General features: G+C 32.8%; 8 protein-coding genes and 1 non-coding gene across 9 annotated transcripts; 3 read left to right on the top strand and 6 right to left on the bottom strand.

Annotated features, from left to right (window-relative positions):
* Positions 1-233: 233 nt before the first annotated feature.
* On the top strand, positions 234-1841 carry PRR1 (serine/threonine protein kinase PRR1; the record flags this gene model as incomplete). Its single annotated transcript, XM_041553051.1, has 1 exon — positions 234-1841. One exon carries the CDS (start codon positions 234-236, stop codon positions 1839-1841), a length of 1608 nt encoding a protein of 535 aa, XP_041408985.1.
* A 746-nt stretch (positions 1842-2587) lies between these two features.
* SBA1 (Hsp90 cochaperone SBA1) lies at positions 2588-3352 on the bottom strand (the record flags this gene model as incomplete). The annotated part of the gene is made up of 1 exon (XM_041553050.1): positions 2588-3352. The coding sequence occupies one exon, from the start codon at positions 3350-3352 to the stop codon at positions 2588-2590; it is 765 nt and encodes a 254-aa protein (XP_041408984.1).
* A 966-nt stretch (positions 3353-4318) lies between these two features.
* Positions 4319-4391, bottom strand: KABA2_13S03850. The gene has a single exon. It is a non-coding gene; the product is annotated as a tRNA-Ala (tRNA).
* Positions 4392-6257: 1866 nt separating this feature from the next.
* VPH2 (Vph2p) lies at positions 6258-6926 on the top strand (the record flags this gene model as incomplete). Its single annotated transcript, XM_041553049.1, has 1 exon — positions 6258-6926. The coding sequence occupies one exon, from the start codon at positions 6258-6260 to the stop codon at positions 6924-6926; it is 669 nt and encodes a 222-aa protein (XP_041408983.1).
* Positions 6927-7177: 251 nt separating this feature from the next.
* OAC1 (Oac1p) lies at positions 7178-8149 on the bottom strand (the record flags this gene model as incomplete). The annotated part of the gene is made up of 1 exon (XM_041553048.1): positions 7178-8149. One exon carries the CDS (start codon positions 8147-8149, stop codon positions 7178-7180), a length of 972 nt encoding a protein of 323 aa, XP_041408982.1.
* Positions 8150-8774: 625 nt separating this feature from the next.
* DGR2 (Dgr2p) lies at positions 8775-11573 on the bottom strand (the record flags this gene model as incomplete). The annotated part of the gene is made up of 1 exon (XM_041553047.1): positions 8775-11573. The coding sequence occupies one exon, from the start codon at positions 11571-11573 to the stop codon at positions 8775-8777; it is 2799 nt and encodes a 932-aa protein (XP_041408981.1).
* Positions 11574-12659: 1086 nt separating this feature from the next.
* SRP21 (signal recognition particle subunit SRP21) lies at positions 12660-13178 on the top strand (the record flags this gene model as incomplete). Its single annotated transcript, XM_041553046.1, has 1 exon — positions 12660-13178. One exon carries the CDS (start codon positions 12660-12662, stop codon positions 13176-13178), a length of 519 nt encoding a protein of 172 aa, XP_041408980.1.
* A 306-nt stretch (positions 13179-13484) lies between these two features.
* Positions 13485-15197, bottom strand: SSH4 (Ssh4p; the record flags this gene model as incomplete). Its single annotated transcript, XM_041553045.1, has 1 exon — positions 13485-15197. The coding sequence occupies one exon, from the start codon at positions 15195-15197 to the stop codon at positions 13485-13487; it is 1713 nt and encodes a 570-aa protein (XP_041408979.1).
* A 625-nt stretch (positions 15198-15822) lies between these two features.
* Positions 15823-17694, bottom strand: RRN3 (rDNA-binding RNA polymerase I transcriptional factor; the record flags this gene model as incomplete). The annotated part of the gene is made up of 1 exon (XM_041553044.1): positions 15823-17694. The coding sequence occupies one exon, from the start codon at positions 17692-17694 to the stop codon at positions 15823-15825; it is 1872 nt and encodes a 623-aa protein (XP_041408978.1).
* Positions 17695-17970: the final 276 nt, after the last annotated feature.

Genomic DNA, 17970 nt, shown 5'->3' with positions numbered 1-17970 from the left:
GAGTTGTTCAAACTATTATTTTCTTATTTAATTTATTGTTGAACGTCGTTTCCAAATGAATTTTGCATTGTAAAGCTCGGAATATTCACCCATTGTTTATTTTATAATCACCGAGTTCATTTATTTGATAATTACCCCTTTTAAAGATAGAATTTTTATTAGTTGTCCCAAAGTTTACTACTTTTAATACTTTCAATCACAACAGAATAACATAACTTATATTACTATTGAAGATGAAACCTTCAGAAAGTGGTCGCACCAATAACCCCAAAACACCAAAATTAAATCAAGAGGAGTTTGGACTTCCTCCTAATATATTTCAAAATTCAAATGCTGCCACTCTTGATCCACTAGGAACAATTAACACAGATCCCATGTCAAATCTACAACAAGAATCTGAAGCTCCGATAACTAAGACTCCGTTGACTCTGAATATACCTACGTTTGACACAATTAATGCATTACCTACCCCTATGACATATACGCCTTTATCTCCAAATCTACTATCGTCAATGTCTCCAACTATTCAAATGCAACAACAACCATTTCAACAGTTGAACATTAAAAAGAGAAGGAATAATAATAATCTAAATAGCATAAATGGAATCAACACCTTCAAATCACATTTTAATGAAATACGGAATTCAAAAGAATTAGATCAAGTGAAAAATATTGCAACCTCTAATCGTGTGGTATCAGAATTGATCCCACCCCCATCATTATCACCTCAACGTATCGTTTCTCTTCCTACAGTTAATGAAGAAGATACTACTTATGAAGAAGCTGAGAAAGTGAAGTTAGAGAAAGAAGAAAATGAGTTCTCTAGTGAGGAGAATATTTTAAATGGGTATTTACTTCATGATATGTCCCGAGTAAGGCAGTGGAAAAAAGTTAAACATATTGGGACAGGAAATTTCAGTTTTGTAACGTTATATGAGTCCCTAGACGAGTTTGATAAATATTATCACCAAGTGGCAGTAAAGAAAATAAAGTATCCAGATAATATTCTGAATACAGGTGATGACACATTATCCAGATTAGAAAGTTCCTTGACAAGAGAATTAAGTGTCCTAAAGACATTAGATTATCCTTGTGTGGTTAAATTGTACGGGATTAACAACCCAATTTTCGTTGAACAGAAGAGACCTCTTACAACTTTATTGCAGGAAGGACATAAAGACATTCCATCCTGTGAATTTATTATGTCATATTGTAATGGTGGTGATCTACTGAAAGAATTAACAGAGTGTCAAGGTAATGTTCCTAGATGGTTGATTCAAAGAGTATATAGTGAGCTGGTGCTGGCTGTCAAATACTTACATGAAAACCTAATTATACATAGAGATTTAAAACTAGAAAACATATTATTGAGATATACTCTTGACGAAATAATTGGAATGAGGAATACTCCTAGTTACTATAAGCAAAATATGATTGAATTGGGCGATTTTGGTTTATGTAAGAAAATTGAACCAGGAGAACTTTGCACGGCACGTTGTGGTTCTGAGGATTATGTTTCACCGGAGATATTGATGGGTATACCTTATAATGGTCATCTAACAGATACGTGGGCATTAGGTGTTATATTGTACGCACTTTTGGAGGATCGATTACCGTTTGATGCTCCTCCGAATGCCAATCAGCGGCAACGGAGCAGGCCCGTTGCCCATAGAATAGCCAGGTTTGAATGGCGATGGAGTAAAACATTAGAAGAAAACGGTCTTGATTCGGCCAAAGATATTGTAAAGAACACATTAACTAGGAAGAATCAACGGTGGAATATTCAGCAGATGTATGATTCTGAATATATCCAGGAGGTTATTACTACTTTATGCTTTTAATACTTCTCTTTAACATGATACAGACTGTTAGGTTTAACATGTCAACAATATCTCAGTTCATCTTTCTATTTAATGCATTGTAATCTTGATTACCAAAACATGTACTTTTCAAATTTATATATTTATCATTGTAATGAACATTTAATGGTATATATTTGTTACGAGCGATATCACTATTGATGTTTTGTTTACCAATTATGTGGTATTTTGAAGTTTTCGAGAAATTAAAAAGCATTAAAATTCTTTCTAATTAGTTTTTTTTAAATTTGGGCAAACTGACCTAAATAAGAAAAAATATGTATATGTGATTTAAGAAGAATATTTAAAGTTTTACGTTAGTAGCAAATCACCAAACATCTTTAAGTAAGGTTAGTTTATTATTGTCTAATATCCTATCACATTGTAAATACAGTTTGGTTGATAGCAAGGTTTGTGAAAAAATTTGCCTTACACTTTAATGAAGGTGATAACTAAACTCTTAAACCACTGGCATTAAAAACGTAAGATAAAGAACATATCTAAACTTTCAGATAGTTGTACTTATTTTTTTTTAACTCTAGGCTTCTTAGGTCGCAAACCAATATTTGAGTCTTCCATTTTTTTTACGATGTTAATAAAAATAATAGTGACTATTAATAATTTACATAAGCTACGATATACTAGATAAGTAATATAGAAATATATTATATTTGAGAATTATAGAAAGATAAGGAATTCAAAAAAAAAAGATCTAAGACACTATATGTCTATTTTGACTCGGTGTCCTTCTCAGCTTCTTCATCTTCTTCTTCACCTTCTTTAGCTGACATCTTTGATTTTTCTAACAATTCTCTCATTGCTGGGTCCTTCATCATCTCTTCGAAGTTAATACCACCAGTTGGATCACCAGAACCACCAGAAAGACCGGAAAGTGCATTAGCCATAGCATTTTTATCTGAAGGGTTACCCATACCACCCATACCGCCCAACAATTGGCTTATGTCAAAGTTTCCACCGGCACCTCCCATACCTGCACCCATACCTGCACCCATACCTGCACCCATACCTGCGCCCATACCTGCGCCCATACCTGCACCAGCGAAGTCAATGTCGTTGTTGTCAGCATCCAATTCGTCTTGTTCGTCTTCGTCGACCCACTTATCGAAGTCTGTTTTGATATATTGGTACTTAACCTTTTCCTTTGTTAGACGTGGCCAATATTCAAGTCCCAAGTCCTTCTTATAGATCTTTAAAAAGTAATGTTGACCATTAGCAACCTTATGAAGAGTCTTATCTGGAATAATTTCCTTGAAGAAATCGATGTGAAGTTTATATTTACTTGCAGCTTCATTACCGACGTGACCCTTAGAATTAGCAGTAAGTTCAAAATAAGTTGGTTCAATCTTTAGAACTGGTTCTGAGCAATCAGTTATACCAATAGTGAGCAAAAGATAGTTTTTTTCTTCATCTTCCTCATCTGATCTTTGAGCCCATTTAACTTGTGGGACTAGTACTTTACCTTCAGTAGACATGACAAATTATTATTTTAGAGTTTCTTTGTAGGTGATTTAGCTATTTATTACAATCAGTTGAAAATTATTGGAACTTCAATTGAACCCCAAACTTAACGGTGTTCCTATTTAAAGATTACTCGCTCCTGTTTATATATATTTTGACCACCGATTCTCTCTCTTTCTCTCCCCTTGACACTTTCAATTTTCCCACCGCTCGCGTTTTCCACCTGAAAGCCTCTTCCGTTTGATTAGAGAAAAGAACCTTCCAGAAGGAAATAGAACCATTACCAATACATTAGTTCTTCAACTCAATGACAACCTATTTTAGCAATCGAACTGATATAATATTGTTTCACATATATAGACAGATATATCATTAAGTGACGGCTTCTAATGCTAGAACAAATGAATAAAATTTAGCCGCATTGAGTGCCATCCCTCCTTATCTCACTAAGAATTGTAAACTAAATAGTCAAGTTCTGACACACCTTGTTACTTATCAGGTTAAAGTCATTAGAATGAAACCTTTAGATTACACAGGAGATTAATTACTAAGGCGAACTATAGGTTAGATTAATCAAACACATGACAGATACCAACCTTAATATTTGACCTGTGCATTATAGATTTAACATAAACAACGAAAAAATGATCGTTGATCACGGCGTTGTTCGAGGTGTACCTTAATAATTAAGATACATATTTCTCAACTATATAGAACTACTCTCTTTAATTATTTCTTATTCTTTGTATATTCTTGTGTATTTGAGAAGTTATGATTTGGGAGGTTTTGGATACGTAATAATATCAAAAATGGTGTCATAGTTTCTAAACGAAAAATAAAACACCCAAAAAAAGGATTGTAATTCTTCGCTAACATTCAAGTAATACAAAATCGAGTCAATTGAACAAAAAGAGGTGGAATTGTTGAGAAGCTCTTGAAAGAAGTAACCAGAGCCAAAAAAAGAATTATCAAAAAATAAATGGACGAGTTGGGAATCGAACCCAAGACCTCTCCCATGCTAAGGGAGCGCGCTACCAACTACGCCACACGCCCAATTGTTTCTGAAGTTTTAAGATCATAGCTGAGGATTTGACTTAGTAAAAATTATAAGTTTGATGTAAGTCAGCATTCTCTTTGATTTATGTTTGATAGAAATTGTTGAATATGTAGCGGCAGCACTAAAAAGGCTAACTTTAGTTTAACCTATCTGAAGGAGAAGGCAGCTAATATAAGTAGAATTTTAGAGTGTACTGCACTGCCATATATATAATAACACTGTAAACATAAGTTTGAAATCGAGAAGATACGATTAGTATTTGAGGTGAAATTATCAGATATAGTTATAGATATTCAAATGTATAATCTTGTGTTTTATTTTATGTTATATAAAGTTGACAGAAATTAGGTGGAATCAAGATATCTAAAATGTCCTAATAAGAACTAAACATTTTATTAGGTAATAGTCGTTTAGGCCATAATCGTTTAGGAAATAAGTTCATTACATATCAATTGTTTAACCAACAATCGTTTAGATAACAAGAAGAAACGAATTATCGATAAAATAATAATATATATAAAGACAGAGAATTCTGAACTTACATTCGAAGTTAGAATCTATTCGTTCTATAAATTTAATATAATAATAAGAAACCACTCCCAAATAATCGGAAAGAATAACAAATTTATTTTGCTTTATTTTAACTATTTACATTTAAGTTGCTACTAAACCTTTTATCTGTACAATTAACAATGAATGAATCTAGATCTAACTCTACAATGCATTTTCAGCGCAGTAATATATCTTGTTTCATAAAGTAACATATTTTGTTATTTTGTTCCATGCTTTATCTAATCATAACCATATAATTAGAAAGATATCAAAGGGAAGTTTTGTAAAATAAATAGAAATAATTCGTTATAATCCCCCCCCCCCATTACACTCGTTTTTGTTTGCTGATTTAATTCATATCACCATATACTAGAACTTCTTATATTCTATTATCTACCAAATTGCACTTGGGATACCGAGTTCATTATTACTATACATTTTAACATTCTATCGACAACAAATATTTCGGAGTAGAAAAAGTATATCAAAATATATTCCAGTTGTTCAACTTTCTAAAAGATACCCCCTCCTTCAATAAATGTCCTAATGTCAATTGAGTTATAGCTGATAAGCAGTACTATATAAATAATCAATTGGTTGAATTCAGTACTCTCTTAGACTCCAGATAATAACTATCATCAGGCCTAACTCTATCATTATCCTTAAAATATAAGAACTAGTTAATACAGTTTAGAGGATCTGTATTACAATATTTTCACTCAAGTTCCAGTACCTCTTGAGCTGATTTTTTTGAATCAACACCCATTCTAAGAAAAATGCCGTACCTTCAGTTGAACACAATGCTTACGACTCCTTTAGGAAACTTTCAAACAGTGCTTTCGAATATGTGCCTTCCAATTAAATTGATACCCAGCATCTAATTTGCTCCACCAATTAACCGACCATGGGGTTTATTTTATTTTCTCTTCCTGTACTTGGATGAAGACTAAGGTACTCATGGGGAAGGAAACATTGTTAACCAATTGATTAAGGGTATCCCGCACTACCATCCAATATAGGGATTCTATTTTTAAGGCCCACTATATAATTTTCAGTAATTCGACAATCTCAGTGTAGGCTGTGTTGCTAATTCTCATTTCATTCGGAAGTCATCATTAATTTTTTTTCAATTCTAACTTGAGCGATGGCTGCTCCTTATATATATCCATCAAAAAGAATATGAAAAGAAGAGAGAAATTATGCTGGAACAATATGAACTCTAGGTGTTGATGCTATCATTATTTAAGAACAGCTATAAATATCAATTATAACCGCAAAACGAAATTGTATTATCCATTTGTTCTCCAATCATGTTTGAAATAAAACTGAACAAATGCCTGAAAACACATCTAGAAACACTTTCTTCAGAGAATATAACAACTGAACAACAAGAGCAAACTATTTCGAATGGTGAGATAAATCGATATATCGAACGAGAGAGTATACCAATGTCGTCCTTACTGAGTATATTTAATCTACATTGGCAGAACTGTCCTGAAATAACGATGAAGAACTTACTAACACCATTACATTTTAAATTCAAAGAGAAACGTAAACCTGGTGAGGGTTATTCGAAAGAATTTAAGGAACAATTAGATAAACTTCGATTAGTCGAACAGGAGAATGATTACCAAAGATTAGTGAATAGAGAAAAGGAAACCAACAGCTTGGTTCACGTCAAAGAAGGTGATGAACTTGATCTTTCTCCAGCTCAAATTAATAAACAAATAAAAGAACAAGTTACTACCATATTCAATATACTTTTAAGTGTGTTATCGGTCATATTTGCCATTTGGTACTGGACTGGTACTTCAATGAGAGTAGAAATCCAATATCGAATTCTTTTATGCCTCTTTTTTGGTATCCTGGTGCTAGTTGCAGAAGTTGTTGTATATAATAGTTACCTAAACAAGATCGACGATGCTAGAAAGAAAGAGAGAAGTAAAATAGAGAAAAAAAAAGTTATTAAAACATTATAGTTTGAATGATAGAGTTCTATATATTTTTATATATGCATACCACAAAAAATGATAAGATGAGATAACAATTTGAAGTAATAAATAATGGAAGTGAATAACACCATCCATAATAGCATCCACGAGTGTCTGTGCGTGTTTGCGTATGTGTATATGTGCGTGTATTCCATAACCCTACCTTTGAAGAATATCAGAAATAATTTATATGTTTATGTGCCAGTGTTCTCCGGAATTTGGAAATACCTTCTCTCCTTTCAATGCATGAGAACTCTAGATTCCACTGAATGGACCAATTTCATTGTCTGTTCTAGGAATGTCAAGGTGAGAATGGTATGAGGGGCAATTCTGAATACTTGTGCTTCAAAACCTTTGTATAATGCGCCAATCCCTTCAATTTTTACTGTCTTGACTAAACAATCTATCGGACCTTTATATTTATCGGTCTTTTGATTATATATTCTTGTTAAGATAACATCCCAAGGATTCATTACAACAGCAACACCAAGCCCAGCAACTGCACTTGATGTTAAATGCAATGCAGGACTATCTGACATAATATGATTTCTTAGTAGACCATGTTTTACAATATTGTAGATAGGTAATTGGACAGCGGAACCTGAAGCAGTTCTAATGACTGCGGCATCAACACCACGATATAAACCCAAAATACCTTCGGCCTTAAGAATTGTTTTAAACCCGTTCCATACACCTGTGTAATGTGTTTGATCACCTAATGCTACAGCTTTAGAAAAGGATTGCATTCTAGTCTTAATCAAAAATAAAGGGGAACCCACCACAGCACCAATTATACCGGAAGATGCACCAGATACCATGTTAATAGGAACATTTTGAACCTTATGAGAAGGACTATCTGGATAGAATGTCTTGTTTAGAATATTTCTAATTGGTTCATAGAAACCTAATCTAGAACCGTTCAAACCAATTTGATATACATATGCGGCAATTAAACCACGTTGACAACCTCTAATACCTTCATTCCTAAATATTACACTTATACCTTGTATAGGATTTTTATAAATATTTTGTGAGACAGCTGACATTTCACCTTGCAGTTGCATTCTGGTCTTAACAACTTCAATCGGATTTGTGAATGTCACTGCAAGACAGGCTGCCATACCACCTGCAGTGAACGAACCAACTTTACTTACTTTCTGGGCAGCCGTCTTCTTTAAGGGAGCCTTTTCAGGTTTATTTTGCTCTGACATAGTTCTATGATATACTCGTATTAGAGAGGAATGGGTACTCTTTATTTAACCTATATATTTAACGAATATTGGTCGAGGAATAACTACTATGTTAAGGAAATGAATTTTGCTTAAACGTTTTTAGTTACACAGTTATTCACCTTTATATATATAGACGTATATATGTTGCTCGAAACGGCTCTTTGGACGAATAAGATGGTCAGATTTTGATCTTACTACACCCTTACCTATGTCTTGCACGGTAACTTCTTAGAACAAATGCCAATCTTTCACTCATTAAAATGGCTCGATGATTCATCGATTATCAAATATTTTTCAATTTTCAATGAATCGCGCGACCTGATTTTCTTTCTTTTTTGGAAGACGTCAAACTGTATAGAGAGCGGTACCGGGGAATGCAACAATAGATGGACCTGCCACAATTTTTCAACCATGGACTCATCAGGTTAATCAAGTGAAGTGAGCAACCAAAACAATACACAAACGTCTTTGGGATCCAGTAGAAGGACGTAAGGTCTATGGCCTTCTAGTTGACATTGGAACAGAGACATATAAATAGTGAATGAATAGGAGATATACTTAGTGTAGAAACGTTTGGCACATATATATATATATAGAGAGAGATTTATCTAAAGTTGTTAAGGGTAGTACCACAATCGACGCATGAATAATTGTTTTCTCTTTGTAACCCCGTATTACTTGAATATTGCGTAAAATTTGTACTATTACAGACATTACATCGTAACGATAATGCTGACAAGTTTGCTACTATGTTTCTCCCTGGGGCACTTTCTTTACCATTGTTATTTGAGTTTGATGAACTTGTGCTCTTTGCATGTCTCCTCGATGAGGAATTACCCATCAGTCTCCCTATACTCGTAGCGGATATATTGTTTCTCGAACTCTTGTAAACTGTATTAGGACTAGTGGTGGGTTGAGCAATATTAATTATTTGCCCGTTTGGCGCCTGTAATAAATCATATTCCCCTGTGGGTACTAAATCTGAGCTAGATCTTGGAGTTGTTTCATCTGATCCAGACACTCCTGTTAGCTTCGTCTTGCTATTGGATTGTCTTTTCATGGTTGTTGAAGACTCTGATCTGTTTACATTACTGAAGCAATTCATTGATTTAGGACCTTCTTGTTTATCACTTTTACCATGAACTTCTTCGTCATATTGTTTTAGATCATTCAGAACTTTATTTCTTATCTTTGTTGAGATATCTGTTCTAAATACTCTTATTGTCCCTTGATTATCAGTTGTAATCAATATTGTTCCAATGGCTTTCACTACTTCTGCCGTGGTTCCTTGAGAAGACATAATAGATTGTCCACTTGCAGCTAATTTATTATCACGAATCGTATTCAATGTTAATTCACAGATAAAATCATTAGAAAGTGACAATACCTTCGAGGTCTCAATGGGAGCAATAAGAGATGTCGTCACTGGTGCATGATGAGCGTGGAAACAGCTATATCTCGCGTTCTTTACCACAGTATGGTGTCGACGATGATGTGATTGTGCCAGATTTCTCAATGAATCAAATATTTTGGAACGTCTCCGAACTCTTTTTTTATTCTGTGAAGATAATGATGACTCCACTTTATCATCACCATCATCATCACCATTTTCTAATAAATCGTCACCTACATCCATTGACCCCATTGATGATACGGGCGAAATATCTAGATGTGAGTCGTGACTTGTGTCAATTGTCGACATCGACTGGGATCGTTCTTTATCCATGTCGTTCGCGTCATTGGTTCTTAGTTTCCAACCATACAACCAATGATCGTCACTACTACATAAAACTGTTGACTCTCCATTTTTATCGAGATAAAAAGCTTGATGTTGCGATGACCCACTTTGGAAACCTTTCAAAAATTCCACAAGTTTTCGCTTTTCGATATCGAATATACGAATCCTAGAATCATTACTTGTTATCAAGAGCCTCAATGGTTCATTTATTGCACTTATTATTTGAATCCCTGTAATACGTGGCCCACTAGTATGCTTAGAAATTGAAAGAAACTCCGTATCTTTCCATTTTATCTCTTTATCAGACACATGAAAACTCAATACAGATTTCAACCCCTTTGTCAACAAAATGTGAATAAACCCATTAAAAGTACCAATAATTGTGTATTTCCCATCAAATTTGGAAATTTCGATTGAAGTAATAAGATCATGACAATCATATTCATAACTTACTTCGTTATCGATAATTGACCAAAGTCTACATTTATGATCAAGACAACCGGTTACGAAAAACCTATCATCTGTGGGATGAAATTTTGCACCTGTGACAAAATCTGCATGATGGAATGTTCTTAATGACTCTTTCCTTTCCAAATGCCATAGTTTAACAGTCTTATCCATAGATGCTGTCAATAGAAAATTATTTTTGGACCAATCCAGGTCCAGGACATCAAAAACATGTTCTTTAAATATCTTATAAGGTGTTTGATGAAAGACAGGTGCATACAGATTAGTAGAATCATTATTGTTACTATTACTTTCCATTGTATTATTTTCTAAATCAGCAATATGTTTTCCCACTTTCCCACTATTTAATGTGTTAAAAGTTGAAGAAGCAGCAATTTGTTTCATTCTTAACATTTTCTTTGCTCTTGATATTCTCATGGATTCATCCATATTATCCATTTCCCATCTTTCAACAGGGGAACTAATAACTTTCAAAATTTTAACCGTCCCATCTTTACTCCCTACTGCCATATATTTTCCATCTAAACTAAATTGTGTCTTCCAAATTGATCTCTTTAAACTATCCGAATTCGAGACATTAGAAGATATTGATCCTTTCCCTCTACTTCTTGTTTTCTTCAATGCATTGTTATTCACTGTTGGGTCATATGTCAGCTCAGGTTCATCAGAAGTATCCTTTAACTCTTGAGCTAAAAATAATCTATTAAACACATTGAAATCTATTTTTCTTGGTAAACATCTAATATAATTAGGTTTTTCTAGATATTCTTCAAATTGTTCTTTATCTATATCACCAAAACTCCACGGAATACCATTTGAAATATTTGTAGTAATTATATTGCTATCAGAACCATTATTTGTGACATTTTCTATCTGTTGCCTTATTTGTTCCAATGAATCAAGATATTCCCTAGGTGAATCCTTTAATTTCTTGTCAGGTTCAGGTGTTCTCTTCATTTTAAACTTCAACGGTTCAATATCTGCAGAAAACTCAATCCCGTTGTCCTCTTCATGTAGATCGATCGAGTCCCTAGATATATCTTGTGTGCTTTGAGTAACAGAAGTACTTGAAATATCATGATCTTTCTCTTTCTTACTATTCTTGGAACCACCTCTTTTTAATTTATTCCCATTGAATAAAATACTAGGCATACCAGTAACCTTTGATACAGGAGAACTAGGTTGATCTTTTGACATAATCAAAAATACACTTCACAATGGGTTCTGTTATGAAATTACAAAAAATCAAAATAAATCTGTTGATATAAGCCACCATTACTAATAGTATAATACTTTATACTTGAAATCCCTGCCTATATTAAAGTAGATATTTGGGGGGAGAGTTTAACTAAGCCTTGGCAAATCGCCGAATCACCTGTTTCACTTATTCCGAACGTTAAAAATAGAGTATATTAGAAATAAAAACAAAAAAACACTTCTTTCAAGATTAAATGTTTCTCTTCTTTCTTTCAAACCAGTAACATATGTTTTTTATTATTTGTTTAACTTGTCCAGTGTATAACTTTCTAAGCAGCACACGTCACTCCTGTTTATTAAGTCTGTTAAAACAGTTGAATGAACGATTCGACCCTTATAGTACATATTACAAAGTCTAATGATCAAAATTTAAACTACTGCTTATCTAGTTTATATATATCGATCGAATAACTGCGTATCCAGTCAAAATTAAGAAAGATGGAACTACTCTTACCCATATTTAAAGATCCTCATCCCTTCTCAAAAAACTCTTTACATTTCATCACGTAATGAAGAAACATTTCAAAGGTCTCATTGAAACACCTTGTATATTACTCTTACCACTCATTACATTTACGAGCTAACAAAAGAAGAACAACTTCTCTGTGCTATTGATTTCATAAGCCAAAGAAGCCAACAACGAGGAACCCTTCTTGTTTTCTATACTTTTATATATCTCTCTCTCACTCTTCAATAAATCAATTTAATTCTTCACCAATTTTTTTTTGTGAAAAATTCGTGAAAGTTTGTGAAATTCTTTTTTCTCAGAACAGACAAATAAGCAAACGAACAAGCCAGCAAGGAAAAAACAATTAGAGAGACAGTGCAACATGGATACATCGCTTAGTAAAACAAACTACCAGATTCATCACTAGGTCATAAGAGGAACTTTTGAATACGATCAATCTCTAAAGTGAGATTTGTTTATAAGTTGCGGAGACAAAATTTAAACGTATACAGAACTCTACTGTTTTTCTTAATATTAATTTATCAGCAAAGATAAGTGAATAACAAGTAACTCTAAGGATGTCTATTAAACCATTAGATTCATATATTAAGAACAGTGTGCGTGTCTTCGAAGCTAACCCTTCCGAGACCATCTTCACAATAACGTATAAACCTTCGAAGGAGGAGGAGAAGAAGGAGAATCATAAGAAGAACAGAAAACCATCTGTTTCATTCAAAACTCATAATAATCATCTGGATACAAATTATAAATTTGAAACTAACAAAAGTAAAGATGTATCTCGTCTTTTGAATGCATTAGGTCCAAGGGGTGTCTCTATCATTCCAAGTAAGATTGAAAGACAAGCTATGAAAAAGAAGACCATTAAGACCATTAATAAAGATGGTAATGTTACTAAAACAGTTAAACGTACAAAGAAATCAAAGATTGTCGATACAATTGGTATTAGTAGTTTAATTGTTAATTCAAAGGTTAAAGAATATAAACCTGAACAAAATACCCAATCGTCAACAAATACCGATAAGAATAACAAAAAGAAAGGTAATAATAAGAAGAATAAGAATAAGAAAAAGCGTTAGCCAGATAAGTCAATAACATAATCTCTTCCATTTTTATTTGATTATACTAGCATAACTATACAATAACGATATAATGTACTTCTATCTATGAATTAATAATATAACATTAATTATTTATAAAAAAAAAATGTTCGTAAGTAAGGCAATTTGTCACCAAATTTATCTTACTGTTTTCTAGAAAAGAAATGGAATATATGCATGTACTTAGATATATAGAAAATTAAAATCATATATATATCTGTGAATAAATGAATGTTTTGTCAATATGGGTGCTTCTTGCAAAAAAGAAAAATCAAAAACAACTTTCTATTTTCTACTTCTAGACTTCTTCTTCTTGGATTTTTTATTCTTCTTCTTTGGCTTCTTCTCAGGAATGCATCTCCGTTCAATAACCACACAGTCAATATTTGGAATATCTTGATTAATGGCTGAGCTGGAAGATAGTAATCCAGTTTCTTCGTCAATGTCAGACAATGGTCCATGAGGATATCCATACTCATTACTATTGTCATAATTGTTATGTACTCTATCATACGTTGATGATATTCTTTCATAATTCTCTAAGGTATGGCTTGCCCCGGGTAAAGAATTATCATTGGAATCAGGAATTTGAGGTACAAATGACCCATTTGGATACGCCGGTGGAAGTTCTTCACCCTTTTGTAAAATGGTATCCTTTTTAGCCTCATTCCCGTTATAAGATGGTGGAATACCAATTTCCCCATATATACTATTAAATGCGTATTTTTTAACATTAGCCTCAATAAAGACAAACCCAACTTGACCAAGGTTAACCTGCAATTCCACTTCATCACTCTCAGTGCAATCTTGTTCATTATGTGGATTGTGAACTCTCTGCAATTTTTCTGGCAATTCTACTTGCCTATTTTCAGACAATGAATTGCGAAGATCTACGTTATCTGGGTCTTCCAACAAACCATCAGTCGTGTACGTTCTTGTATACGAAGCATTAAAGGAACCAACACAAGGAAATAAATCGACATCCACATCTTCAGTGACATCCATTAATTTTTTACCATTGTGTGTTATAAAAATCGTCCCAGATTTATATTTATAACCAAATCCAACAACATCACCTTCTTCTAATTTTGGTAATAATGTAGATGCTTCAAATGGATTATTAATTCTTAGTTTACCGGTGGATTCATATGCAATTGAAAATTTAGACATACCTGGAATTCTAAAATATGGATATGGGACAGTACTTAGACCTATACTGAATATACTATTCGAATCAACCAAGTGTTTGTATATTTTTACTTCGAAATAAACTGCATCCTTTTTATTATAAGGTAACGGATAATTTAATACTGTTGAGGCACTCTGATTATATTTTGTAAATAGAATATCCAATTTGTCTTGTATCATAAAACTTGGTAAGAAATTTCCAATTTTGTCGATATTATCATTTATACTAGGTAGAAAGAAAAAAGCTTGAATACCTCTATCTTTAATAAACGTTGTATCACTAGGTTTTAAATAACTACCAAATTCATCCGTTATTGGAGGACTTAATTCTTGTAACTCTTTTGCACGCTTGTATAATTCTATTTCAAAGGATGACATTTTCTGGAAGGCTTCCACCTCTAATTCAGTTAATTTTGCAGGATCATCTAATTCAGTAGGGCTTGTAAAATCTGATCCTAATAAAATATTAGAATGCTTACCTGTAAATAATCTTCTAAATGGTCTATTAAGGTTTCTAATTCTGTTCCCATTCGTACCATTTGCCCTTTCTTCATCATAATCTGTTTCATCTCCACCACAGAACGTGACGTAAGTAGCTATAATCAAAAGTATAACCATTAATACAGCAAATGTTACAGACAATGATATGAGGAATGCTATACTTATTGTCTCTGTATCAGAATCCCCAGTGGGTGGAGTAGGAAGATTAGATTCATATGGTATAGTTGGATCAACAGCCATAACTGGCTGATCACTTGTTAAAATATGTGTTATAATACCATCAGGTACTATACGTGTCTGGATAAACATACTGTTAAAAAGTGGTATAAATATCTAAATAGTGATGTTGAAATGGAAATTGCTTATCTCTCCGTTTTTGTTTTTTATGTTGTAACTGTCTGTATATCTATATATAGTAGCAATAATAAGTGTACCTATCCTTTTTGACGTAATATATTTATATGCAATAGTGCTTCCCTATCAAATTAGAAGTTGTTTCGAAATATATATGTAAAATATTCTAAAATCATTTAATTACTAAGTTATTATGGGAGATATTTTCCTTAGCATAAGGTTATTCAATATGTTTTTTCTCCTCTTCTTCTTTCCTTTCACGAAGCGAAAGTGCTCGATACAGCCTCACTCAGTTTCTGCCATTTTCATTGATCAGTAAAGAAAAGATTGATAGAACATTCTGTTCAGACTTGAAGTCCTTCTTGAGAGAGAGGAACTTTATTTGTTTATGAATATCACATTTGATTAATTGGGACATACTAATGGGATCAATGAAAGCTAATCAGATTGACCGTATAACTCGACTATTATGTCAATAATTTTCGTTGTAATGATTAATTCTAATATTAGAAATGCAATAAGTATCTAGTTTTAAATAAATTTTAAATGTATATAGTAATGGATGAAGTGGGGTATTTTTTTAATCATCAGATTCGTCACTTTCATAGTCTCCAGAGACATCTGTCCATTCGATGTAATATTCCTGTACCATCTTTTTATAATTCTTCAAGAATAAAGGATCAAATGGGAAGTAACTTTGTAAATCTATGAATTGTTGTCTAGTAGCTAATGACCATGCTGAGTTAGCACCTCTCAAAGATGGGGAACTTTCTTTCTTTCCTGTTGAATTATCGACAGTGGCTTTCCCGATTATACCTCTTAGTCTTTCATTGTTGTTATTTTCAATGATGCTAAAACAATAGGCAATATCTTCATGTTGTGTTATCCTAGCAAACATTAACATAACGTTCTCGTTACAATATTTTAGTGGATTGAATTTAGAGATGATCATTCTTTGGAAAAATTTATCAAGTTCACATTCCCATGAACCATCAACGTCACGGAATAATGTACGTCTAAAACAAAAGATATAACACAAGGATTGAAATGCTGCATAGAAATGTTTAAATCTATCCATTCCGCCACCTTCATCCACTTCAGATTCTCTCTCGATTACATATCTGTTCAACCAAGATGTAAGATAACTTGCAACAAATATAATTTGTGTTCTAGATAGTTTTCTTGCACGAGCTATATATGAACCAAGGTATTGCAATGATTTGATTTTTTTCTCTGAAGTTTCATTAGGTGAAAATGAAATATCGATTAATGTGACTAAAAATGAATCCATTAGTTCAGGTTGTTGTTGTGATAACATAAACATGACATATTGAATCGATTTTGTAAAATATGTTGGTAACACATGTGTTTTGAACAATGTAGTTAAAATGTTGAATACAACGACACCATCACCAGACTCCATATTTTGTGGCGTTAATTCTTTAGCAATAGAACCACTCAATAAAGTTAAAATAGAATCGATTTTTGCAGTCAAATCTTTTATATTTAGAGATACTTCTTTGACGTACTCCTCATCATCTTCCAATGCATTCTCTTCTTCTGAATCAGAAGAACTGTCATCATCATCGTTGTTATTAGAAATATCATGGCTTACATCATCATTGTCAGAATCATCTAGACCAACATCGTCATCCTCATCGTCATCTTCAAGGCCGTCCTCTACATCATCATCCATTTCATCCAATTCATTTTGTAATTCGACATCTAAGGAGATAATCTTTTCAATAATCAAAGACCAAACTTGGAATCGTAGTTCTTTACAATATGTTGTTAACTGTAATAGATTAGATATATAATTAACCAAATTTGAAGTGGAATCATTTTTGTTTGGGAAGAATTTAGCAAGGTATGAATCCATGAAATTCATAGATGATGGAATCATCCGGAGAAAATATTGTAGTAATGTATGATGTGGTTTACATGTCTCAGGAGACAATGTGAAACTTGTTATCAGAGTCATTGCAATATCTTGCCACCATTTAGGAATACTTGAACATAAAATCTTAATAAAAATACAATATTTGCTTAAAGTAATGTCGGGAAGTTCCCACCATTTTTCAAAATTAATAATAGATTGTATTAAATGATTTGCTCTTGATGACTCTACTCTACTAACATTACCTGAAAGAGTATCCAATAAAATATTCATATTTTGTGGTCTCATTCTATCTGGATTTTTAGCAGGTAACGATAACCTATTAGCAATTTCATTAATCTTTGTATTATTTCTGTTATCGAGATCTTCTAGACCAGATTTGACAAACCTACCAAACATAGCAATAGTAAACTCATCTATATCTTGATTTTCTGTTGCTGAAGGTACAGTATGTAACGTAATATCATTGGAAAATTGTACTTTTCTCTTTTTGTTATCTGTAGGAGATGGTATATCTTGAGATACCCTCTTGTTGTTGTTCTCGAATGCCATCATCTTTATAAAGGAGATGATATAATTAAACTAAATGCAATGTAGAATGAAATAATATTAGCGAATGCCAAGGTATTAACAGGTTTAATTAACCAGGTGTAAAAAAAAAAAATCTATGAAACTAGGATAAAGTTGGAAAATAAAAATAAAACACAATAAAAACAAAGAATGTCTATACTAACTCATAAAGTAGATAATAAAGATCAACACTGAGTGCAAATCTTAACTCACAGAGAATAACGAGTCAGCGTACGTTTGTCCTTTGATCTTAGAACAAGG

The sequence above is a fragment of the Maudiozyma barnettii genome, assembly GCF_903064755.1.
Source record: "Maudiozyma barnettii strain CLIB 1767 genome assembly, contig: KABA2_13, whole genome shotgun sequence".
Taxonomy (NCBI): Eukaryota; Fungi; Ascomycota; class Saccharomycetes; order Saccharomycetales; family Saccharomycetaceae; genus Maudiozyma; species Maudiozyma barnettii.
Note: the sequence above shows the minus strand (reverse complement) of the source record. Positions and strands in the feature narration are given on the sequence as shown.